The sequence below is a fragment of the Aythya marila genome (assembly GCF_965140915.1).
Source record: "Aythya marila genome assembly, chromosome: 18".
Classification (NCBI taxonomy): domain Eukaryota; kingdom Metazoa; phylum Chordata; class Aves; order Anseriformes; family Anatidae; genus Aythya; species Aythya marila.
In genome coordinates, this window is record NC_139059.1 from 12,921,353 (window position 1) to 12,948,604 (window position 27,252).

At 40.7% G+C, this 27,252-nt stretch overlaps 1 protein-coding gene across 1 annotated transcript in view; it reads right to left on the minus strand.

Moving 5' to 3' along the window:
- Positions 1 to 388: 388 nt before the first annotated feature.
- GLP2R (glucagon like peptide 2 receptor) overlaps positions 389 to 27,252 on the minus strand; it is a gene marked incomplete at both ends in the record, with an annotated part of 49,373 nt that continues 22,509 nt past the window's right edge. Inside the window, 7 exons of the mRNA XM_082775252.1 lie at positions 389 to 727; positions 6,567 to 6,608; positions 12,238 to 12,376; positions 15,677 to 15,765; positions 18,395 to 18,464; positions 21,465 to 21,525; positions 26,678 to 26,837. Coding sequence (XP_082631378.1) covers positions 389 to 727; positions 6,567 to 6,608; positions 12,238 to 12,376; positions 15,677 to 15,765; positions 18,395 to 18,464; positions 21,465 to 21,525; positions 26,678 to 26,837 — 900 coding nt within the window. The remainder of the gene's footprint in view (positions 728 to 6,566; positions 6,609 to 12,237; positions 12,377 to 15,676; positions 15,766 to 18,394; positions 18,465 to 21,464; positions 21,526 to 26,677; positions 26,838 to 27,252) is intronic.

Below are 27,252 nucleotides of genomic sequence, written 5' to 3' on the forward strand. Positions count from 1 at the left end.
TAATGACTTCTCTATTATGTGAATAGAATGGTGGACATGTATGGATGAAGCTGATAGGGGATACAATGACCAGAATCTGTTCATTTTCAGCATATATCTTGCTCCCCTGTGTACATGTCTCTTAGCATCATTTATCATCCAGACTAGTAGACCCAAAGGATTTGTTTGATTCAATGAGCCTCTTCTACCCTGGCTGCACAGGTTAGGAACATTCAGATTTTTCTCAGATTAAGAAAACAGGGACATTTGGGGTATTAACTGCTAGCAAGTAATATGTCTGCTTTCTCTTTGCATTAAGCATGTCAGAGGTCTGTACAGCCTGGAGGTGAAAGAAGAGGCTCTTTCAAAATACCATGGCTGTTGATAGGTGCTGTCAGTGGACTGCTTTCTAAATCTCACTTTCCTCGAAGACCACTTCCTCAGTTGTCTCTCCAGTGGTGACTTCTCCTTCACTGCTGTCTGACACACTTGCCCGCAGATGAGATGGAAGCCTACAGCCTGGCTCTGAGCATTTATCTGTCCTCTGGTTTGCCAGAACCTGCTGGAGTTGCATGCCCCAGGGCTCACTCTCCTCCAGGCACAAGTGTTTGCTGTTGGGGTGCTTTTTTTTCTGTTTCTGTGAACATTTCCTGAGGTATTTTATGTTTTCTCCAAGAAAGCAGAGTTTACAACCAAAGGGCTCTGCTAGCAGGAAGCGGGACCACTGTTTCTGGAGTTCTGCTTTCACCTGGGGGAAGAAGAAAAAATGTACGTCCATGGTGATGACTTGTAACCACCCTGCAGTCTGCTAATCCAAACACTAATCATAAAATGAGAGGGATTGTGGAAGTGTTTTTGCCCCTTTGGGTGTCACCTCACAGCTTTTGAGGTCCTTGTATGGCAGAAATGGACTTGTTTGCTGTCCATCTTCAGAGTACAGCCTGGAGACTTCTTCACTCTAATTTAGGAAAGGTTTTTGTAGCCTCTGAATCTCTCTCTGTAATTTTATATACTGTGATCCTGATGTGTGTGTAAAGGAAGAACTCAATTGACTTTCATGTTTACCTGATGAGCTGAGGAGGAGACAAGTCCAAGGGCTGTGGAAATGAGGACCATGCCGCTTTTCCGGAGTGTTATGCTTGAATATTTGCTTTGTTTTGCTTTTTATTTGGCAGCTTGCCTTAAATTCTCAGTATGGAATGTCTTGCACTGAATGTCCCCTTGCTTTACCAGCAGGACCTTCGGCCTGAGGGCTCAGCTGACTGAGGAGTTAAAAGCCCCAAAGAACAACTTTTAACTGATGTTGAGAGATGCTAGTAGGTCTGTGCCCTCCATAAATGTTAGACAAGTGCTCTTGTGCTGCAGACAAGTGTCGGCTCTCTGTTTTACTTAGCAGTTCAGAAATTGCTCCAGGTTTCCTTGTTAAATATTAGGAGCATACACCCTACTTTTTCTACATAGCTCATCTCCTCTGTTGCCTTTAAGAAGGTGTCCAATGTTGTGTTCAAATGTCAGTGTAATGTGTACCACATCAGCTGGCTGTGCCAGGCTGTTAAATGCTACGGATTTTGGATAAGTGTCAGTTTAGCACAAGTAGTGGATATCTGTACCCATGTGGACTATAAGGGAAGTGTAAACAATGGGCTTCAAATTGGAAAACATTTAAAATTGTGAGATGAATTCCACAGCCTACATAAGCCTCATATCCTGAAGTGGCCCGTAGCAAGTCAGTGTGATAATGGTAAAAGCTGCATACAACTGTGACAGCAATCAAGGATGATACATCACTGGTACAGCGCTCTGATAATTACCCCCCCCCCTTCCCCCCCCCCCTTTTTTTTTTCTCATTGGCAGTAATGAGGTAGCAGAGAGAAGTCCAAGAGTGATCAAAAGGGACTTTTTGGCTCTGGGGCAATTGCTTGAAGGATCAGGTGCACAGGTAGTGTTTTCCTCCATCCTTCCAGTAGTGGGAATCAATACTGAAAGGAACAGCCAGACCCAGCAGATCAATACATGGCTTTGAGGCTGGTGCCACCAGTATAATTTTGGGTTTCTTGACAATGGTAAGGTCTACATGACACAAGGCATACTGGCTTCCAGTGGGGAGCACCTTTCTCAGAGAGGGAAAAGGATTTTTGCCCAGGAGTTAGCAGAGCTGATCAATAGGGCTATAAACTAGATTTGAAGGGGAAAAGGGACAAAACTAGGTCCACCACTTATAAGACTGAACGCCAACATTTGACAGACTGCAAGCTAGCAAGACCCTTCAGTCTGCCCCATGAGGGGCTGGGTTCAATGAAGCACGTCTGAAATGTTTCTATACAAAAGCACACAGCATGAGAAACAAGCAAGAGGATCTAGAAACCTTGGTCCAGTCCCAGAGCTACATCATCATTGGCATAAGTGAAATCTGGTGGGAAGAGTCCTGTGACTGATGTGTTACAGTGGACAGTTACAGTGTCTTCAGAAGGGACAGGCAGGGCAGGTGAGGCAGGGGTGTGGCACTCTATGTAATGGAATCACTGGATTCTATGGAGCTTGCACTTGGCAACAATGCAATTGAGAGCTTCTGGGTAAGCTTCTGGGATCAAGGGACAAGCAAATAAAGGAGATGTCACTGTGGGAGTCTACCTAGCCAGGATGATGACACTGATTAATTATTCTTTAAGGAACTGAGAGATACTTCTAGATCAGCTACCCTTGTCCTTATGGGGTATTTCAACCTGCCAGATGTCAACTGGAAATATCACATACCTGAGACAAACAAGTCCAGGACATTCCTGAAGCACCTTGATGATAACTTCTTGGTACAGGTACTAAGATAGCCAACTAGGAAAGGTGCCCTCCTTGACCTGTGCCTTGTAAACAGGGAGGGTCTTTGTGGTGAAGTTGCCAGCTTGGTCATAGCAACCATGATGTAGTCAAATTCAAAATCTTTGGTGATAGGAGGAAAACTGACACCAAAACTTCAAGCCTGTACTAGCGGAGAGCAGACTTCAGACTGCTCAGGGAAATAGCTAGTGAGCTCTCCTGGGAAACTGATTTTAAAGGCATTGGGGTCCAACAGTGATGGTCAGTTTTTAACTACCTCCTCCTAAGAGTGCAGGAACAAGAAATTCCAAAATGTCAGAAGTTGAGCAGGAGACGCAGAAGGCCAGCCTGGCTGAGCAGGGATCTTCTTCAAGAGCTTTGGTGGAAAAAGAAAGAGTATGGCTACTGGAAGCAATATAGGGAGATAAGGGAGGACTACAAGAATGACGCTCACCTTTGTAGGTAGGGAATTTGTGTGGCAAAGGTTCAATTAGAGTTGAAGCTGGCCAGTACTGTGGAGCACAACAAAAAGGGCTTTTTAAAGTATGTTAACAGCAAAAGGACAAGAGATAATATTGGTCCATTACTTGATACCACCTCTCACAGTATCCTTGTAGACAAAATGACCAGAATACAGTTAGATAAAAGCATAATAAGATGGGTGAACAATTGGCTGATGGGTCAGACCCAGAGGGTTCTTCTAAATGGGGTTGCCTCAGGCTGGTTACCTGTCACTAGTGGGGTTCCCCAGGGCTCTGTTTTAGGACCAGTCCTCTTCAATGTTTTCATAAACAATTTGGAAGTAGGACTTGAAGGTTTTTTGAGCAAGTTTGCAGATAGTACCAATGTAGGAGGAGCTGTTGACTCTGTCAAGGTTGGTGAGGCTTTGCAGAGAGATCTAGACAAATAAGAGAGTTGAGCAATCACCAACAATATGAAGTTTAACAAGAGCAAGTCTTAGATTCTGCACCTGGGGAGGGACAACCCTAGCTATATATACAGGTTGGGGAAGGAGGGGAGCAAGATGCTGGAGAGCAGCCCCACAAAAAGGAATCTGGGGGTTTCAGTTGACAGCAAGCTGAACATGAGCCAGCAGTGTGCCTTGGAGGGCAGGAGGGCCAACCGTATCCTCGGGTGCATCAAGCACAGCATTGCTAGCTGGTCAAGGGAAGGGATTGTCCCACTATACTCTGCACTGGTGCAGCCTCACCTCAAGCACTGTGTGCAGTTTTGGGTGCCACAGTATAAGAAAGATATAAAACTGTTAGAGAGTGTCCAAATGAGGGCTACAAAGATAGTGAAGGGGAAGTGATAGAGGAGGGGAAGATGTATCAGGAGCAGCTGAAGTCACTTGGTTTGTTCAGCCTGGAGAAGAGAAAACTGTGAGGAGGCCTCTTTTCAGTCTACAACTTCCTCATGAGGGGGAGTAAAGGGGCAGGTGCTGATCTCTGCTCACTGGTGACCTCTGATAAGTACCTGAGGGAATGGCTTGAAGCTGTGACAAGGGCGGTTCAGGCTGGATATTAGGAAAAGGTTCTTCATCAAGAGAATGTTCAGGCACTGGAACAGGCTCCCCAGGGAAGTGGTCATGGTGCCAAGCCTGCTGCAATTCAAAAAGTATTTGGACAACACTCTCAGACACCTAGTCACTTGGTCTGATTTTTTGGGTGGCCCTTTGGGGACACAGGAGTTGGACTCGATCCTCATGGGTCCGTGGGTCAGGATATTCTGTGATTCTATGATACCAGTACACTGGGCTGTATAGCACAACCATTTGAATGAAGAAATTATCCTCCTTTTCTCAGTAGTTGTAAGGCCATGTAGTGGGTTTATGCAGGAAGGTTTTGGTAGCAGGGAGCTGCAGGGGGGCCTCTGTGAGAAGAATCCAGGAGCTGCCCCATGTTAGGTAAGGGCCAGTCTGAGCCAGCTCCAAAGGGACCCACAGCTGCTCAGAGCTGAGCCAATAAGCAATTTTGTTTGCACCTCTGTGAGAGCATATTTAAGAAAAGGGGAAAAAAAATCATGCTGCACAACAGCAGCCAGGAGATAGAGGAAAGAGAAATAGCCTTGCAGACATCCAGGTCATTGAAGAAGGAGAGCAGGAAATGTTCCAGGCATGGAAGCTGAAGTTTCCCTGTGGCCTGTGCAGAGGCCCTTGGTGGAGCAGGCTGTCCCCCTACAGCCCATGAAGTATCACAGTGGAGCAGGTTTTCACACTGCAGGCCATGAAGGAGTCCACAGTGGAGCAGGTAGATGTTGCGTGAAAGAAGCTGCAGCCTGTGGAGAACCCCTGCGAGAGCAGACTCTGGGCCAGACCTGTAGCCCATGGAGAGGGGACCACACAGGAGCTGTTGACCTGGCAGGAGCTTCTGCACATGGGCGAAGCAATGTTGGGGCAGTGTGCTCCTGATGGATGGGCCCATGGTATGGACCCAAAATTAGAGCTGTTCTTGAAGGGCCGCTGCCAGTGGGAAGCCCATGCAGTATCAGTTCAGGAAGGACTGCATCCCGTGGGAGGGACTCCACAGCGCAGGGGAGGAGAGTGACTGAGAAGGAGCAGCAGAGACAAAGTGCTATAGACTGACTGCAGGCCTCATTTCCCCATTCCCTTGCACTGCTCAGGGGGAGCAGGTGGAAGAGAGTGGATGGGGGGAAGTTATTTTGAGCTTCTTTCCTTTGTTTCTCACTTCTCTAGTTTCCTAGTAATACGCAAAAAAAAAAAATTACTAACCTCCCTACTCCAAGCCTATTTTGCCTGTCATGATAATTGTTGAGTGATCTCCATCTTTATCTCAATCTTTGAGCCCTTTGCATCATATTTTCTCCCTCTTTCCCTTTGAGGAGGGGGAGTGAGAGAGTAATTGTGGTAGAGCTCAGCTGCCCAGCAGAATAAAACTACCACAGGCCACATCTGAATGCTGCATTTGGTTTTGAGCTCCGAGTTGCTTTGTAGGGATACGAGCCAGCAGTCGTAAAAGAAAATAGAAGTTCTAACTGGAACTACAGAAAATATGTTTCCTTCTGAGAGCAGTGAAGCACCAGAGCAGAGGACAAGAGAGATGGTAGAACCTTTCTTTGGAGATTTTCAAAGCTCATTAGGATAAATAGCTGAATTCAGTCTTCACAGTGCACCGAGCAAGAAGTTGGTCTAAGTATTTCCTGAAGCCCCTTCCTGACTTGTTCTGTGATTTTCTGCTGGCATATCCTTGCAAAATTGGCATTATTGATTAGCCTAAATTCTGGAGTGGAGTAAACAAACCCCCCCATATTACTCTTGAGGCTTAGCAAAAGACAATCTCCAGCCAAGAAATGGCCTCATATCAAATTTAGAGATGTCCTGTGAAGTGCACATATGAAAATATATTTTTCAACTTGTTCTTTTTTAATATTAAAGCACTCCAAATTTTGCATCTTTGCCTAGACTTCAGGGGTAAGCAAGGCAAGAGTCAAACACGAAGTCTGAGATTTCATCTGTGTAAATGAATGGGGTTTAGGTACCTGATAATAAGCCTTTAGTGCTATTTCACAGACATTTATACCTCCACAGTGTCACATAGTAACACAAGCTTTAATACCTTTAATACCTCAAATTTAATACCTTAAATTTGAATACAGACCTGAGAGGTCTTACTGCTTTCTTTGTTCAAAATATTTACATCAATTTAAAAGAATGCAAGTATGTTCCCAAATAATCAGAGCTAGTCAGTATTTTCATCCTTCTTGGTGTCAGTATATTTTGTTTATCGATTAAAAACATATAATTAAGTGACTCTTACCTCTCCATTGGCAAAGCAATATAAAACTGCTACAAAAAAACCCTGTAAGAGACAGACAATAAAGAAAAGTTAAATACCTGAAGTCTCAGTTTAGCGATGTCATTAGTATTAAAGTCATAAATATAAACAACATTTCCTAATTTTCAGAATGGAAACTAGCTATCTGTCTTCTCTTATTAGTGAAGTACCTATTAACTTGTTTTCCTATGGTGCCTTAGCAAAATTAAGGCACAATTGCAGGTGTTTTGGTGCAGATGCTAAAGAACAGAGTCTATACAACCTTATCTGATCTTACATTTTATCTACATTTTACTACAACATTATTTTTAAGACTACCACTGTTATACTGAAACTGCTACTTTTAGACTTATTAGACCTGTATCCAAAAATGCAAATATATTGTGTGTTCTGACCATTTTGAAAAGTCATTTCTCCTGTGAAACAGATTTAAGTAAACACCTTAAGGAAAAAAAAAAAAAAGATTTGAAATTTTAGAAATCAAACTTGTTTAAGATAAGCCAAAAATTACCCCTCCCATTTTCCTCCTCCCTGTCTTTGATCTCAAATCAAAACAGATTATGTGTATGCATCTCAGACTAACAGTCTGGCACAAATGTACAGATTTATGGCAATTGCTTCAGGAAATGAACTTCCTTTAGTATGTCTAAACACATCTATCACACAGATTTTGATGAAGAGAATAAATGTTGTTGACTATCAGTCCCAAGGCAATGTTCATATAACAAGGAAAAAGGTGTCATAACCAGTTGATATCATTCATCTGTTTTCACATTCATACTTTTTTTTCCAGAGGTGTTTCTGTTTTTCTCATATAAAATCTTAAAAAGAAATTAATGTGTACAGCAGCTTCAATATTTTTTATTCATTGACCTGTAACAGTCTGAGCCAACAGTGAATTTTTCTAGCAATCCTGAAAAGTCTGGAACCACCTATTCTTTAAACGTATGTCCAGTAAGTGTGAAAAAGAACAGTCTGTCTGCCACATCAGTGAAATAAGTGCAGGAGAAGTAGCAGTTGCAATTGCTTTATCCCTGTATTTTAATTCTACCATATTTCATGCTTCACCTGGATTGTGGTTGCAAGATCTCGGTACTTTTGCTATACCATTTATTAATGTAACTTTTAAATAATTCTCTGCATCTGGGTTATTTCACAGAAATATGAAAAAAAAATCACTAAATATTGTTCCACAGAGAAAGGTTCTGATGCATAAAAACAAGTTAAGTGGTTTAAAAAGCAGCCTTTTTTTTTAGAAATTATTCTCTCTTTGGGTAGAAATTCCATGAAAATCCAGTTCTCTGCCGTGTTTGTTTGTTTGCTCGTATATATTCTGAGCATGAGCTCTGAATTTGGACCCACAAGCACCACAAGCAGAAATAGGAGCCGAATTACTTGGTGCTGCTATGTCACAAGCTTTGTACCACTCATTACCAAAAATGTGGAAAGTCACCGAATTAGGAGAAAGCTTTATGAGTACTGATGGCACCTCTACGTTGAACAAAGTTTCATAAATTTCTGTGTGAATTAAATCCACTGCTGCTGCAAAAGTAGAACATGCAATGACAGGGAGAAACACAGTAAATTCACATTAGTTGATGGCAAATTCAGCTGTGTACTCATGTTTGCTGTTTGTTTTATATCCTGATATTTTTAATGCTTCTTCCTTTGCCATACATAGAACTTTGTTCTTAGAAATCTTTCTTCTATTTCATGACTTCCAAGGCATACACCTTCTAAACGACCAGAATATGAAGCGAAAAGAAGCAGTAGAAATTCATAAGAAATATTCATTGGCATGCTATCCAATAGGAAAGGGTACATTCATGTGTAAGCCTCATAATTGTCCTCCAGTTCTAATGGCAATAAAAATGTGATAAATGTCTCATTAAATAACTGTCTTTAATATACCATAAGCCAGTATTTTATCATGTGCGGTCCGTATGCACCAGGTGGCCAAGATGATGAGATCGCCCCACTTTCTGAAATAAAGAAGCATCATAGCATCAAGGCTGGGCGCTCTTCAAGAGGGAAATCTTAATGGCTCAGGAACGGTCTTTTCCCACGTGCCCAAAGACGAGCTGGTGGGGAAGAAGACCAGCCTGACTCAACAGAGAATTGTGGCTTGATCTTAGGAGAAAAAAGAGGGTTTATAATCTTTGGAAAAGTGGGCAGGCCACTAGGGAGGACTTTAAGGATGTAACGAGGCTGTGCAGGGACAAAATTAGGAAGGCCAAAGCTCATCTGGAGCTCAATCTGGCTACTGCCATTAAAGATAACAAAAAACGTTTCTATAAATACATCAACACAAAAAGGAGGACTAAGGAGAATCTCCATCCTTTACTGGATGCGGGGGGAAACTTAGTTACAAGAGATGAGGAAAAGGCGGAGGTGCTCAATGCCTTCTTTGCCTCAGACTTTAGCGGCAATATCAGTTGTTCTCTGGATACCCAGTACCCTGAGCTGGTGGAAAGGGATGGGGAGCAGGATGTGGCACTCACTATCCATGAAGAACTGGTTGGTGACCTGCTACGGCACTTGGATGTGCACAAGTCGATGGGTCCGGATGGGATCCACCCAAGGGTACTGAGAGAACTGGCAGAGGAGCTGGCCAAGCCACTGTCCATCATTTACCAGCAGTCCTGGCGATCGGGGGAGGTCCCAGTTGACTGGCGGCTAGCAAATGTGACGCCCATCTACAAGAAGGGCCGGAGGGCAGACCTGGGAAACTACAGGCCTGTAAGTTTGCCCTCAGTGCCAGGGAAGCTCATGGAGCAGATCCTCCTGAGAGTCATCACGCAGCACTTGCAGGGCAAGCTGGCGATCAGGCCCAGTCAGCATGGGTTTATGAAAGGCAGGTCCTGCTTGACGAACCTGATCTCCTTCTATGACAAAGTGACGCGCTGGGTGGACGAGGGAAAGGCTGTGGATGTGGTCTACCTTGACTTCAGCAAGGCTTTTGACACTGTCTCCCACAGCATTCTCCTCAAGAAAATGGCTGCTCTTAGCTTGGACTGGCGCACGCTTCGTTGGGTTAGAAACTGGCTGGATAGCCGGGCCCAAAGAGTCGTGGTGAATGGAGTCAAGTCCAGTTGGAGGCCAGTCACTAGTGGTGTTCCCCAGGGCTCGGTGCTGGGGCTGGTCCTCTTTAATGTCCTCTTTAATATCTTCATCGATGATCTGGACGAGGGCATTGAGTGCACCCTCAGTAAGTTTGCAGATGACACCAAGTTATGCGCGTGTGTTGATCTGCTTGAGGGTAGGAAAGCTCTGCAGGAGGATCTGGATAGGCTGCACCGATGGGCTGAGGTCAACTGCATGAAGGTCAACAAGGCCAAGTGCCAGGTCCTGCACCTGGGGCGCAATAACCCCAAGCAGAGCTACAGGCTGGGAGAGGAATGGTTGGAGAGCTGCCAGGCAGAGAAGGACCTGGGAGTGATGGTTGATAGTCGGCTGAATATGAGCCAGCAGTGTGCTCAGATGGCCAAGGTGGCCAACAGCATCCTGGCTTGTATAAGAAGCAGTGTGGCCAGCAGGCCAGGGGGAAGTGATTGTCCCCCTGTACTCGGCTCTGGTGAGGCAGCATCTCAAGTACTGTGTTCAGTTTTGGGCCCCTCGCTACAAGAAGGACATTGAGGTGCTTGAGCGGGTGCAGAGAAGGGTGACGAAGCTGGTGAGGGGCCTGGAGAACAAGTCCTACGAGGAGCAGCTGAGGGAGCTGGGCTTGTTCAGCCTGGAGAAAAGGAGGCTCAGGGGTGACCTTATCGCTCTCTAGAGGTACCTTAAAGGAGGCTGTAGTGAGGTGGGGGTTGGTCTGTTCTCCCACGTGCCTGGTGACAGGATGAGGGGGAATGGGCTTAAGTTGAGCCAGGGGAGTTTTAGGTTAGATGTTAGGAAGAACTTCTTTACCGAAAGGGTTGTTGGACACTGGAACAGGCTGCCCAGGGAAGTGGTTGAGTCACCATCCCTGGAAGTCTTTAAAAGACATTTAGATGTAGAGCTTAGGGATATGGTTTAGTGGGGACTGTTAGCGTTAGGTCAGCGGTTGGACTCGATGATCTTGAGGTCTCTTCCAGCCTAGAAATTCTGTGTGATTCTGTGTGATAGCTAGAAAAGAACTCTTATTTAGAATTTATTTTTTGATTTTTGAAAATGTTTGAGTTAAAACCTCCAGATGAGATCCCAGATAACTTGTTTTCTTTAGCAAAACAGTTTAACTGTGCTTTAAAACTACTGAGAAGACATACAGATTAAACAAATGTAATTTTTTTCTTCTAAACTTGCCATATATCAGAGCATCTGCATGTTTCTCTAAATGAAATGAAGTTTCTAGCAGGGTTGAGTAAGTTCTCTTCTACATCAGTCTTATTTTAAAAGCCAGTAAATAAAGTTTTCACTTAATATGGTTGTGTTGCTTAAAATAACATCTAGACACTGCAATCTCTCCAAGTAAGGATATGTTTATCTGAGGAACATGCACTTCCACACAATATCAGCCAGTCCTCTTAGGGATGGTTCTAGATGAACTCCCTTCTGCCTGCCTGGATGGTTTTCCCCTTCAAACTATGTGCGAAATTTTTCATTAGTGGTTCAATAACAGTGTCAAATCATTGATGCATACACCATCCACCAGTGCATACTGACAAGTTAAATGCAAATATTACAATAAATTGTGGGGAAAGCGTTTTGATGTCTTCATGTCTCAGAAAATAGCAGAGGGCACAGGTATGTCAAAAATAAGTGAACTGGTGAGTAATAAGGATTTCTGGGTAGAGATCTTCCTTAGCACCACATTAAAGAAAGGAGACCTGAAGATAACTGTCCTATATCACCAAGATGTTTAAGGCAGGAAGATATAGCAGGGTAAGAGTGCTTCCACTGATCTCTTATATATCATCTTTCATGGGCAAAGGACAACTTTGCTAAGAAGGTAGTTTAACAGGAGTACTACATGAAAAAAATACTCATTACTCAGCAACTTTATATAATACATATTGAAGCAGACAGCAATGTACAGTGCTGAATGACTGGCATTTTCATTCTTTGTCATTTTTGAACTGTAAAACAAATAGTTACAGTCAAATACGTGTACTTGTGCATAAGTGATTATCTAAGAAACACCATTCATTTTCAGTAATAGCTAGCTGTGGAATTTGGACTACTTAGCATTAACCAATGTAATTGAGTGTGGTTCCTTCACACCTTCATGTTTGCAGCCCAAGATACAAGGGTGCAGAGCTGCCAGAACTTTACACTTTCCTTCACTGCTTCAAGTTTGTTCATACTTACACCCTACAAAGGCAGGGTTCTAAAAGGGAGTCAAGTGCACAAATATCTTTAAAACACTCCACTGACTGTGGAAAAATTGTTTTCAAGGTGGGGAGTTTTTTTTCTGTCTGCAGATGCTAGTCCATCTATCTGTTTCACCCATGAAAGCTTACTGACAAATCTCACCAGAACTCCAGAAGATTTTTCACATGTGAAATTCTCTCTGTGAATTTTTCATCATCTCAGTCTTACAATATATTTAAAGACGTTACAGGCTGGAGTATAACATTAAAAAATAATACTATATGTCTGTGGTATCTACATGTGAACAACATACATATGTGGATATCTGACCCCTAAAAAGTACTTGCAAAGGAGTACTTACATGAAATGAGCTCATTGTCAGCTGAATGAAAAGTCTGATATATCTTGAAAGTCCTTGCACATGTTCATCAGTGATGAAGGTAAATATAAATTCATGAATCCCCAACAATGGAATCAGAACAAGTGTAGATCTTGCCAATCTTAAAAAGAAAATGTTTGATTATGGTATTATTTAACATCCTTTGTAAAAGGTTAAAATTAATCTACAAAGAAAATATTCCAGAAATTATTTTTCTGCTAACCAGGGAGATGAGCAAATGTGATGCCCATCTACAAAATGGCAAGAAGGAGGATTTGGGGTATTACAGGCCTGTCAGTCTGACTTTGGTGTAAAGGAAGGTGATGGAGCAGGTCATCTTGGATGTCATCACACAATACATACAGGACCACCAGGTTATCAGACCCAGTCAGCATGGGTTTATGAAAGGCAGGTCCTGCCTTACTAACCTGAACAACAATACAAGGGAAAGGCTGTGGATGTTGTATATTTGGACTTTAGCAATGCATTTGGTACTGTTTCCCATATCTTTCTCTTGGAGAAACTGGCTGCTCATGGGTTGAATGGATGTACTGTCTGCTGGGTACAAAACTGGCTGCATGGCCAGGCCCAAATTGTTGTGAATGGAGTTAAATCTGTTTGGCAGCTGGTCACTAGTGGTGTTCCCCAGGGCTCAGTATTTGGTTCAGTTTTGTTTAACGTTTTAAGCAGTGATCTTGATGAGAAGATCAAGTGCACCCTCAGTAAGTCTGCAGCTGACACCATGTTGTGTGAGAGCGTTGATCTGCTTGAGGCTAAGAAGGATCTTCAGAGAGATATGCATAGCCTACACTGATGAGCTGCATCCAGTTTCATGACTTTCAACCAAACAGTATAGATGCGGGCACAACTGGCTGGAAAAGTGCCCAGCAGAAAAGGACCTGGAGTGTTAGTCATAGAATCACAGAATCATCATAAAATATTTTGGGAGGTGCTCCATCTCTTTGATCATCCTTGTGGCTCTCCCCTGGACTCGTTCTAATACGTACATATTCTTCATGTGCTGGGGGTCCCAGAGCTGAATGCAGTGGTCCAGGTGGGGTCTCGAGAGCAGAGCAGAAGGGGAGAATAACTTCCCTTGCCCTGCTGGCCATGCTTATTTTGAAAGCAGCGCAGGATACAGTTGGTTTTCTGGGCTGCAATTGCACACACTACTGGCTTATGTTGAGCTTCTCGTCATCCAACACCCTCAAGTCCTTCTCCTCATAGCTGTGCTCAATTCATTCTCCACCCAGCCTGTATTTGTGCTTGGGATTGCCTTGGCCCAGATCCAGGACCTTGCACTTGGCCTTATTGAACCTTATTAAGTTCATACAGGCCCACCTCTCCTGTCTGTCAAGGTCTCTCTGGATGCCATCCCTTTCCTCCAACATGTTGACTGCACCACACAGGTTAGTGTCATTGGCAAACTTGCTGAGGGTGCACTTACCCCACTGTCCATGTCACCTATAAAGATGTTATAGCTGGTCCCCCAATACTGACCTCTGAGGAACACCACTAATCGTTACTGATCTCCGCTTGGACATTGAGCCAGTTACCACAACACTTTGAGTGCAATCATCCAGCCAATTCCTTACCTACGAAGTGGTCCATCCGTCAATTCCATGTCTCTCTAATTTAGGGACAAGAATTTCATGTGGGTCAGTGTCAAATGCTTTGCACAAGTCCAGCTAGATGATGTCAGTTGCTCTTTCAGATAGGTCCACCAATGCTTTAGCGCCCTACTAGAAGGCTATCAGATTTGGCAGACATGACCTGCCCTTTCTGAAGCTATGCTGGATGTCACCAATCACCTCCCTATTTTCCATGTGCCTTAGCATAGTTTCCAGGAGTAAACTAGGTCAACAGCCAACACGTGATCTTGAGCCAGTAGTGTGCCCAAGTGGACAAGGAGGCCAATGCCATTCTGGCCTGCCCCAGAAATAGTGTGGCCAGCAGGACTAAGGAAGCGATTGTCCCTCAGTACTCAGCACTGATGGGAAGGAATATGGAATATGGAAATAGGTTCCTTGTTGAGGATTTAATATTGGAATTTACTAGGAACTTAATACTGGAATGGCCTCCCACTCCCCCCCCATCCAGTTCACAGAATCACAGAATTGTAAGGGTTGAAAGTGACCTCCAGATATCATTGGGACCAACTCTCCTGCCAATGCAGGTTCTCTAGAGCAGGTTGCACAGGTAAGCGTCCAGATGGGTCTTGAATATCTCCAGAGAAGGAGTCTCCTCAACCTTCCTGGGCAGCCTGTTCCAGTGCTCTGTCACACTCACTGTGAAGAAGTTCCTTCGCATATTGGTGTGGAACTTCCTGTGCTCCATTTTGTGGCCATTACCCCTTGTCCTGTCTCCACAGACCACTAAAAAGAGGTTGGCCATATCCCTTAAAAAGGTTGGCCATATCCCCTAAGTTGCATTAGACAATAAAATACTTCATATAAGTAAGGTAGGACTGTAGTAGGAGACAGGGCTTCACAAAGCTGTTAATAACAAATGATACTAAGAATTGGAAAGAGATTAAATATGTAAAACAGCATATCCTCTGGTTTCCATTTGTTTAATTGCAGTTTTCATATTACATGTGATTTCCTGGCTTGACCTTGCAGCTCTCTTGTCCTTCACTATGGACTTGTCTGATGACCACTGGACAACTGACTATCTTGACTACTTTCATTGGACCTGCCCTGATCATTATAGTACTGTGAGTCTATGCCCCTTGTCAATTAGATCACTGCTCCTGCCTGCCTTGCTGTCGTCCTTTGCTTCTGGTTCACCTGCTCTTGCTGAGCAGCCTGTCCTTGATGTTCCCATAAAGTGGGAACATGTTCGTGCAGAAGTCAGTTCTAGGACTTCATGTAAGACATGCTGCACCATTGAGACTCTGGCTAGGAAACAACACAGGAAGGCTAGCAAGAGTGCAGACTAAGGCTAGCTTTCTCATCTGGATTTACAAGAAGAAGAGGGATATTCTTCAATCAATGGTGTCTGTGTCTGTGAAAAAGACATAAATGCTAGTGTCACCTAGGAATGTCCCACAAATCTTCTGAACCTCCTTTTCTTTTGAGGGCCCTTTGTCACAATCAAGGAAAATAAAAGCGTCACAGCAGTTAAGACTATCTTTGTATAGTCTAGTTACATGAGTGCAGAAGTCTTATGGCGTTGCAAACTCCTTGAGAAAATACCCATAATGCTCAGCACACAGGCAATAACTTATCCTCCTTACTCAGATGAGAAACTATTTGTGGAACCTGTTTCCCTATTTGGCTTTCATATATCAAATTCTGAATACCTTTTACATTGGTGGTGGTAGGTAAATGTGTAGTTTGCAAGTTCACATTGGGAATATTCTGATGCATTAAAGAAAAAAAAAAAAAAAGACTAGGATTTCTTCGTGTTTATTACATACCTGTATTTGTAGTCATGAAAGCTCATCTGCTGGGCTTTCAGTTTGGAAATCAGCATCCTTAGAATTTTTAAGAAGATGCCAAAATTAACCTTGAAAGAAAATATATATTGGTTGTTTACACAAGATTTGATGTCATTATTCATATGGCTATAAAAGAGGCATAAAATTTGCATTAAATATTTGTAAAACCTGATGTTAAATAACCAGAATGCAACTGTGTTCAGGTCAGAACAGAAGCAGGTTATTAGTACAGCCTTGGGAGAGAACACAGAGCAGTAGTGACAGGTTATGCTGATAGGCTGTGCTCTCTCCCAGTGAGACACTTACAGCATTAATGTACCTTTAAGTTATAAAACTTTTCACCAAAATTAGTCAGATAGGCAGGATGTGGTTGAACAACAGCAGCACTTGGAATTCTCTAGATAAGTACTTTCTAGTCAACCAGATAAGGAAGCTCTGGGCAGTGCATCCATTTACAAATAACTCAATGTTAATAAAATTGTTCTGACTTGACTGAGACTAACCTGACAATATTTCCCATCTAGTGTGGCCTGCAAAGGCCTTTACAGCATTAACTATTTTACTTCCACAAACAAAAAGCCCTATACAAAAAGATAATTCAAGTTGTGCAGTTAGGAAATTTAACATTGCCTTATTTCAGCCTGATTTACATGTATGTTATGATTTGTGATCTTCCATTACAAAATTATGTTTTAATTTTAACATGGAATGGTGTTTCCCAATTTGGTCAATGGACAGTTATTCAGGACTACTTTTCTTGTCTTCATTTGTTGTATAGTCCTGTTATTGTCCTGTATAAAAAATCATACACTTTTCATACTGTTCTCTACAAATGTGCACAGATAGATCTTTAAAATATCAAAGGGCGATAAGGAGATATTATTCTCTTTAAAACAGACACCTGAAAATGGAAACATAAATAGATGGAGTTCCAAAGTGTAAGATCTCAGTAATTCAAGTTGGTTTGGTTTGATTTTTTTCAGAGGAAAAAGAGTCATCATTATGTCACAGGGGCATAATGAGGTTCTCACCAGCCCACCTCTCATGTCTGTCAAGAGCCCTCTGGATGCCATCCTTTCCCTCCAGCCTGTTAACTGCACAACACAGCTTAGTGTCATTGGCAAACTTTTCAGTTCCTCAGTTCTTTGCACTGATTTACACCAGCAAAGATTATGCCCTACCATGTCACTAGCTAACAGGAAATCATGCAGAAATATCTTTATTAAAAGGTGTTTTTAAACTACTGATACTCTCCATCCAAGTGCTATTCTTCAAATTATTTATGAATTCATTCCTAACTCTTAGATCTGTTTAGTTTCATGTTATTCAGGGAACTTGCTCTGGGTTGAGCATACTAACATCAATGAATGTAACATTCTTACAACAAAAGTAAAACTCTTGGATCTCTTTAATATAATAGAAATTCTAGTATTTGTTTTTGCTTGTTATGTTCCACTAGCTGTTTATTTTCTACCCAAGCTCCAAAAATGTAAATTGGCAATCCAGTCTTCCTTCAGAATTAGACATATCCAGGAAGAAATAGGTTCAGATCCCCTCAGTTTTGGACTTTGTCTGTCTTGAACTCTCACTCGGTTTTGGGGCAGTTTCAGTCTTGAACACTTTCAGCTTGTGTCTCTTCTCAACAATCAGGCCTCTTCCCTTTCTTTTCTGGCTCTTCTCTCCACTGTCTTTTTGAGATAGACAGACAGACAGAGACAAAGAGCTCTATTGCCCTTCAAGTTATTTACTTTTCGTTGACTGCTTGTTAAATGTGTTTCTCTGCTTCACATCTATGTCCACTTTCTCTCTCCTATGGCTTTCTCCAACTCAGCAGCAGCAAAACAGTCCATTGTTTCTTTGCAAAAGTAATAATTTCTACAGCTTTTCTCCATTGTAACAGAAAACAATGTTCTTTCCACATGCATCAGTGCCTCAGTATTGCACTTTGAGCAATCCTTGCATAAGTAAAGAACATCTCTTCTGTACATTTGCTATCTCAGAAAGATTAACAATATGCTAAACTAATCACCTATTCCTCTAATCCTTTTATGCCTTGCTGGCTTTGTAAAAAAAAAGATAATTATGGATAGAAACCATAGCCCCACCTATCAAAAATCTGTGCTCACAATTATGTCCTCATGAATTGTTCTGTTCATGCTTTTTTCATCTCTTCATTATCACCCAATTTCAAGTTTAGTCTTCTGTGCAATTTTATTATTATTTTAAACTGTACCTTAGTCTTATCAAGCCATGCTCCAGTTTATTCCATTCTTCTGATGCCTGATAAGAGCTTTCTCTCCATGACCATTTTTACTTTCTGTTGCTAGTTCTCTCTGTCCTTGTTATCACATGAATTTACTCTGTAGATGCTCACCGCATTGTAGGACTCTCCAAAGTCAGCTGCTCACTGCATGAAGTTAGGCTAAAATTATGAGCAGCAAAAGGCTTTGTGTTTGTGCAGAACTGTGCAGAATTCACTGCATAGATACACAGCAGTGTTTTGAGAGACTATTACTGAAATTCTTGTTGCTTACAGATAGACAAAGTGAAGCTATGTCTAGCCCCACAAAGTAAGAGATCTCATCTACAGTCTTTTCTATCTCATGTCCTCCAGTCCAAGGATTGGATTACACTGGGAGAAAGCGTCACAAAAGCCGTATTTGTGTATGATATTGGAAAAGATAAAATAATTCTTACTGTAATGGAAAACAACATAGGTCCTCGGATGATCCACCAGATTCCCATGTGATCATTTGTTCCCCAGCACCTGCAGAATAATTTGAATGATAATTACATTATTTTCATATAAATAAATTAGAAAGCTGAAATAATGTATATATTTCAAAGGGAATTTGACAAATTTTATTTTTTTTAGGTGACATTCAGGAGCAATTGAATTAAAATAGGCGGAGTCTCACCAACAACTGCTATGTTTTCTGAAAATCTTTCCATTAGGATCTTGAGAGAAGTTTCCATAGGTTGTGTACTTGGCAAACTCTTGTCCCTCTCTAATATGCCCTTGTAAGACTTCACTGGGAGTACTGCTTCCAGGTCTGGGGACCCCAGCACAAGGAAGATGTGAGTCTGATAGAGAAGAGCCATGAAGATGATCAGAGGGCTGGAGTACCTATTCTATGAAGAAAGGCTGAAAGAGCTCGGGTAGTTGAGCCTGGAGAAGAGAAGGCTCTATGGTGACCATATTGAAGCTTTTCAATACTTAAAGGGGTCTTATAAAAAAGATGTAGGGTGGTTTTTTTTTGTTTGGTTGGTTTTTGTTTTTACATGGGCAGGTACTGATAGGACAAGGGAGAACAGATTAAACTGAAAGTGGGGAGATTTAAAGTAGATGTTAGGAGGAAATTCTTTACTATGAGAGTGGTGAGACACTGGAACAAGTTGCCCAGAGAAGTTGTGGATGTCCCATTCTTGGAGGTGTTTGAGACTAGTTTGGATGAGGCCCTGGGCAACCTGATGTAGTGGGTGGCATCCCTGACCACGGCAGGGGGTTGGAACTAGATGGTCATTAAGATCCCTTCCAACCCAGGGTATTCTATGATTCTTTGGATCCCCACAACAACTTTATGTGGCACTGAACCTTCGTAGTGGGATAAATCTTACTGAAATTTAGTCATTTAAATCCATAAACTGGAAAAGGATAAGCTGCAAACTGTGACTGCTTTTTGACTAACTAAAAAGTATGCATCCTGTCTCTGGGAATAGAATGGAATGGAATGGAATGGAATGGAATGGAATGGAATGGAATGGAATGGAATGGTTCAGCTGGAAAGGATCTAGAAAGACCATTAAGACCAACTGCCTGGTTAACTGAAAGATAAAGTATATTAATTAGGTAATTTTCCAAATGACTCTTGAACACTGACAGGCACGGGGCATCAACTATCTCACTAGGAAACCAGTGTTTGGCCACCCTCAGTGTAAAGAATTTTTCCCTTATATCTGGTGTGAACTTTAGTGACCAGCGGTAGGACCGAAGGGGATGGTGTCAAGCTGCCACAGGGGAGGGTCAGGCTGGACATCAGGAAGAGGTTCTTCACTGTGAGGGTGGTTGCACTTTGGAACAGGCTCCCATGAACTTTCCATGGCACTACTTTGTACAATTCTCACTCATTATGTCATCAGTTGCCAGGTAGAAGAGACCGGCACCTCCATCCCTGCTTCCTCTCCTCTGGTAGCTGTGGAGAGCAATGTGGTCACCTCTTGGCTTTCTCTTTTCCAGATTAGATAACACAGTTGCCCTCAGCTTTTCCTCATATGACATGCCTTCCAGTCCAGCTTTGTTGCTCTATTCTGGACACTTTCAAAGACCTTAATATCCTTTTAATATTTTGGAGGCCAGAACAGCATGGAATATTCAACTCGAGTCCACACAAATTCTAAATACAGCTGGAGAATCACTTCTTTTACTGGCTGGCCATGCTGTATTTAATGCACCCCAAAATGCAGTTTGCCCTCTTGGCTGTCAGGGGACACTACTACTGGCTCATGTGGAACCTCCTGTTGACCAAAACTCCCCAGATCCCTTTCTGCTGGGCCATTCTAGAGCCACTCATCTCCCAGTCTGTTTCTGTGTCTGGCATTACACTGTCCCATGCACAGAACACTACACTTTTTTTATTGAGTTTCAAGCCTTTGCTAATCACCCGCTGCTCCAATCTAACTAGACCCCTCTTCATGCTCTTGTCCCTCCTGGGAGTTTTTGAGTTTTTGATGATATTGAACTTCCCAGTTCAATATCATCAGCAAAACTGCTGAGGATGCATTACAATCCTGCATCCATATTACTGGTAAAAATGATGAATAGAACTGACCCTGAAACTGAGTCATTCACTAACTTCCTGTCAGCAGGAAAATGTCTTCTTTTCTCCTGATTCAACCTTCTAATTTTTCATATGAAAATGTTCTTTCTTGCTAATTAGCTTGTAACCCTGTGGGACTATGGTCTATATAACATGTAACTCTATGAGAGGGCAAATTTGATTCAGTTCCTGATTATGTTGCTTAATAACTATACTGCTATTTCAAACAAAACTCTCTAGGATCCACAAATAAAATAGGGAAATAAAACAAAGAAAATCATATATGAAAGACAAAGTCTATGTGATGCCATTAACAGAAATGCTGAAAACCATAAGACTGGAAAACTGATGCCTACTGGTGCAGGTTACTCTTACTATTTAATTCACAGAATATTAAATACATTCATCTAATAACAGCTTTTTGTGAATATCAGTTTTGTCATTTTCTGTTATGACTGTTTGTTGTTTTTTTTTTTCTTCCAAAATGATGGCAGTGAATGTTAATTAAACTCAAACCACAGGTGGTCTCCAATGAAAGCACTGGTCTTCATTTCTTGCTAACAAGATACTCTTAGTGAAGATGTTTGTGTTGAAATTTTGCTTCATGTAATTTCCATGTTCATATTCATGAACAGTGAATAAAATAGTTTGCATTTGAGAAACAGTGAAAGTTCATTTTCTTTCTTGATTTATGCTTGTGAACCCATGAATTCCTACTAGTTTACTGTGAAAGGACTAAAATGAACCTAGAAAATCTAACAAGTATTAATATGTGTAGTATAATCTTAATATAACCCATATAATCCAGTTGTCAACACCAGTGTCAATTACGGTCAAAGGTTTCCAGAATAAATAAAATAAAATAAAATAAAAAATAAAAAATAAAAAAATAAATAAATAAACACAACTGAAAACCTGTATTCTAAGACATTTTTCCTTTAGTAACCTACCCCGTGTTCTCCAATTTTGATCTGCTTATTCCCCACGGGCCCACAAACAGAATAGGAACAACTGGAAAGAAAAGGAGTTGATTACAGCCAAGCTTACAGAATGATTCATATAAAATAAAGATACACTACAACTGTGTGTGGTGCAAAGACATGTGGTTTTCAGTACTCCATTTAGATGTTGTACAAAAATCAACCTGTTCTTGTATTTCCCCATTTGGAGCTTAAAGACAATAAGGAATTTCATTCTACAGTTGAATATCCTGTTTTCAGTATAGAAATTGTCACCACTGGAATATATATATACACACAAAGATACACGGCTACATACACTCCTGACTAGTCTTAATCTTCTAAGTCCCTGGCCATGAGATTTTAGAAGAATCGGCACTTGAGGCATCACAGACTACCTAAAGTACTGGTTATTAACATTTTTCATTTGTTGAACCTTAAACAATTTTCAGTGGAGACAGAATTCTATCTGGTTAGTTAACACAACTAACAAAAGCTTGTTTTTCTGACTTACCTTTCATGGACACCTTAAAGTTAATCCATGGTCCCCATTCCCCTATTGTTGCCCCCCTCCTGGAGATCATAGACCACAGAGTGAAAAAAATATTGAATTAAGTATTACTACACTGTTCCAGTGGCCTATAAATGTGCAAGTACAAGCTTCAAGCACAAGGCAATGTGAACTACAAAAGGCATCTATTCAGCTGGATTCTCAGCTCAACAACACAGGACAGATTATCTGGTGGAATGAAGAGGAGATATGAGTCAGAACAAGGACTATTCATGAGTCTGGGAATGCTAGCTAAGGCTGTGAGGAGAGCTGGAATGGAGGGAGCAGTGTGTAGAAAGGGTTGGATACAAAATACTCTCAGAGGTAATACTCTGTACTGGTGAGGCCACACTTGGAGTACTGTGTCCAGTGCCGAGTACCCCAGTGCAAGAGAGACACGAAAATAGTAGTAAGAGTGCACTGGAGGGTCACAAAGATGCTGAAGGGACTGGAGGAAAGGCTGAAAGAGGTGGGTTTGTTCAGTCTGGAGAAAAAAAGGCTTCGAGGGGAGGTCTTATAAGTCTGTAAGACCTGAAGGGAGAGTACAGAGAGGATGGGGACAGGCTATTTTCAATGGCGCCCAGTGACAGGACTAGAGCAATAGGCACAAACTGAAAATCTGGAGGCTCCATCTAAACATCAGGAACGCTTACTGACTTTGATGGTGACAAAGCAGTGGCATGGGTTGCCCAGAGAGGCTGAAGAGTGTCCCACCTTGGAGTTATTCAAAATCTGTCATGGGCATGGTCTTGGACAACAGGCTCTAGGTCTCCCTGCTTGAGCCAGGGAGGTTGGACCATGTGACCTCCAGAGGTCCCTTCTTGCCTCAGCCAGTCCATGTTTTTGTGAAAATAGACCTCTGCATGGCTAATATGGGGATGGAGATAGAAACCATCTCACTTAGATGTAAGTTTATTTTGTTGTAGAAGGTAGGTCTGAGAGAACAATCAGGGCATGGACTACTTGGGAAGGGAGATGACATGTACAGGGGAATATGGAGTTTTCCAGTGGGGAAAGATGATGCCAGGGAGGATGAATGGACATTATCAAGTGCAGTTCCTGGGGATTAGCTGAGGAGGTGTGTGCAGCTGCAAGTGTAAGCATGCTGCTGGCTCAAATGTTTGTAAGAAGTGAAGGACCAGATCTCCTGTCTTAGGAGTAATTCTAATAAATATAAATAAGAAACAGCAAAATAGTGGAAGAAAGCCATTATGAAATCAGTGATGATGACATGGGAATGAGAACAATTGAGGGGAACTTACAAATAGCTAATTCTTATACTCTTACATTGGTAATCAGATTTCTTAACAGACTTGTCCTATTGCAGTTGTTCAAGTAACAAAACCTGCCAGTGAGCTGGTGATCAGTGCAATGGCATTCAGAGAGGTGGAAAGAAAGAGGCAGCAATGAGAGAACACTAATCAGCATGAAAGACAGTGGTCTTGGTGTGCCAGAACCATAAACTTTAAAAGCTATCATAGCACCGGGATCTTTAAAGAGGAATGTAAGACAGAACAGAGAAATCAAGTAATGAATGGTGAGAATGAACCTCAAAAGTATAAAGTGCAATAAAGGAGACAGCCCAGAAGTTATATGCCAGTGGACATTGAAGAGTGGTGTTATCGTTTGACAGAAAATTTTTATAGATAAAGAAGGATGGGAACAAGCATGAAAAAGAAGGGAAGTAGTTAATTTCTGAAGAGGAATAACTAAAAGAGGAAAAGGAAAAATGCCAAAAACTGGATAGCATGTTAAAAATTTCAACCCTGAAAAATAATCTTCATAGCAGCATTCTGGATGGATACAGGTAAGGCCAGAGAAAAGGGTTCTTTAGGAAATACAAGTTCTTATTTGACTATATCTAGAGTTACACACATGAAAAGATTAAGAGAATATCCTACTTCTCTTAAGCATTAAAATTCATTTTTTAAAGGTACTTCTCTTTTCCTTTTAATTCTAGGAAGAGTCTAGATATTAGTTACCTAAGTTTAACTTCATAATATAAAATAAATCTCACTCTGTATAAGGTAGACTAAATTTGAAGATTTAAATTCTACCTGATTTTAAGAACTCACAGGAACTCTTAAGTGAAACAGTACTTAGAGCATGGGCCTCAAAAAAACAAAGCAAAAATCATACTGGGGGACCAGAGAACAACAGAGTTTGGGAGATGGCACAGGAATAGAAAAAAAAATAAAAAATAAATAGAATTCTGCTTTAATCATATAGAGCTGGACTTCATGGTTAGATAATAAGGAAAGACTTGTTTATTTATTTTTAATATTAACTACTTGATTTCCCTGTAAGCACAAGGAAATTGGTTGAGAGTATTTGGGACTCCTCATTGATTATGGAGAGAAGATGGCAGGAATCTTTTTTATCTGCTTTATTGTTATGATCATTTACCCTCAGAAACTAGACTTTTTCTGGAGCAAGACCAATTTTCTGAGACAATTCTAAGCAGCAAATTTCTATCCAGATACCAAAATGCAGGTCTTTAATATTTCTGTTTCTGTTTTCTATGTGCCCTATGAACTCTCGAGAAAACATGCACAGAGATGTCTCTGTATGTACCTAGGTTTCATCACCAAATCTGAGCTGTAATATGTTGGAATATTTGCACATATCCATCTCAGATCAAATGTGTGAGTGAATTTGTTACAAAAGGATTGCTTATGTGAAATTTCACATCTGCCTTGGGACCTGGAAAAACTGCATTTGAGTATCTGGCGTTTACTTTGAGGCACTGTGTTCCAAATGATTGATGAGTAAATAATCAGTACAGTAAATAATAATAATAATCTTCATCATAAGTATTAACTACTTATTTCCAACAAGTTTTTAATCATGTTAATCTAATGAAGTTAAACAAATTTATATTGAAGAGTATAACAATATTTCTCTTTCAGAGGTGGAAAAAGAAAAGGAAAAAAAAAAGTTTCTTCCAAGTATGTAATAAAACTTGCCTTTCCCCATTGTACATTCTTCCTGAATTGAAAGCAGTGATTTTTGTTAAAGCTTCTTTCTGATCTGACATCAAAATGTCAGGATATGTTACACAGTGAGATAATTTTGAATTAAATTGAATAAAATAATTTTGAGTTAATCGACACACTTACTTCAACAAGCTTTTAAATTACATTTTTGAATTTATTTAGTATATATATATATATTTTTTTTATAGATTTCCCGTGTGGTATATTTGATGCTGAAGCCCTGTTTCAGATCTTTCTCAAAGTGTTGGTATTTTCTACAGCAATTGTTCTCATTCAATAAATGCAGTTTATTTAATAAATACAGCTATAAAGGTATGAAGAATGACCTTATCTAAAATTCACTTAATTCTAATAATTTCTTCCAGTGGTCCATTTGGTTTAGATCCTATCCAATTAAAATCTCAGAATTATCTGTGAAATAACTTTGTACAACTTTAAGACAGCTAGAACATGAACTATTGTCAAATTGACAAGGAATTTTCTACAGTCTTAGTAACAATCAACAAAAAATTATTTTAAACATGTAGATGTTTCTTCATTCCAACTGTAATCAGTGTAACTTTAGTCTTAGCTGACTTTTGCTTCATTTATTTTTGAGTTTAAACATATCTTTAAAATTTTCCTCTTTATCCTGGGTTGATAATTTTAGCATGCAGAACAGCAGAGCAAATATGGAATAATTTATTTATAACTATGTAATCATTCACCATAGTCTAATCACTTTTTCTTTTTCTTTTTCTTTTTTTTTTAATGCAATTTTAGAAAATATAAGGGTATTAGTGAACAAGCTTGTAAAACTATACATTGATAAAAGTTATATGGTCAGAAGCTATTCATATGGCATTTCATCCTACCATCCTCCTCAAGTCAGGCCACTGAATATGAATCAATAACTCTTGCACCAAACCCAAGTATTGTCTAAAAGTACATTTTTTATCTTAATTTAAAGCCTTACAAGACTTGCAAGTTGTACAGGTAGATCTTAGATGACAATTGGGAATTAGGAAGCCTTGACTTTCCCCTTTGTCCACGCAAATAGTTTTGTCCATTATTATGTTCTCTGAGTGAGCAACAAATACAACTATCAGATTACACACACCTCTCATACAAAAAGAAAAAGAGTGCAATTTACACAAAATTGTTCAAATGTTTGTAACTAACTTTACATTGTCTTTACTCCATTAAAATATGCCTGAAATATAGGACCCATATCATATAGAGTTTCACACTGTCCTCTAATTTAAAGCATACTTTAGAAGTTGAAGAACTTGTTGAGATAGCAAGGTAGATATATAAAAGCCAATTGCTTAATGTACAGACGTCTTCACCATGTAGGTGCTCTATTACAAAGGAAGAAAGTGAAGGTGCTGATAGTGCTTTAATATTCAGCAATGACAGAAAAAATGGTCAAATATAGTAAAAATTTATTCTCATTCTGTTTATTAAGCTATTTTATCTTATAAAACATTTAACCCATTTTCTGTACCTGCAGGTCAAACCTGCAGCTAGTGTGTCAGTTCTAATATACTTTTATTAACAATTGCTGACTTCAAAACAACAAAAAAGTCATTTTTTTTCTCTCTTCATTACAAAATATCCACCAATAACTTACAAAAAATGCCACAGAATCAAGAACTTTGAAATTGTTAGGTACTTACCCCATCCTATCACAATATATGTCTGTAGCAGTCGCCTTTCAGAGAGTACAGCAGTAATCAATAATGTATGGAGATAAGTTCCTTCTACCAACAGCCAAAAATAATTTGCCCCAGCAAAGTAATGCATGAAAAACTGGACAGTCCTGCAAATTATTAAAATCTGTAGGAATGAAAGACCAGTCATCATTGTAATGTATAAAAACTCTGACAAATCCTGTTTTATTTATGTTAGTTTAGCAACCATTTTAAAACCAGCATGTGGTTTTGGTACATATGTATTTCAGTCAGATATCTTTCAAGATACTGAGCTGCTGTTATTTTGGGAGATCTGGGCTTTCTGAGAGTAAAGAACCTGTGATACAGTTAGACTGTGTATGGCTCTTTGGAGGAAAAAGGAGCTGAAGGCAGAGCGGCTCCTGTTCATGTCAGGGGTTGACACTAAGAGCAAGGGGAAGAATTGAGGAGTATTCATTTCATGAATTATACTCTGTAGAAAAGTGTTGCTAGTACACAAGTAGGTCAGGAGAAAATGACACTACACTGGCTCTTGTGTTCAATACTTACTCTGATTAATT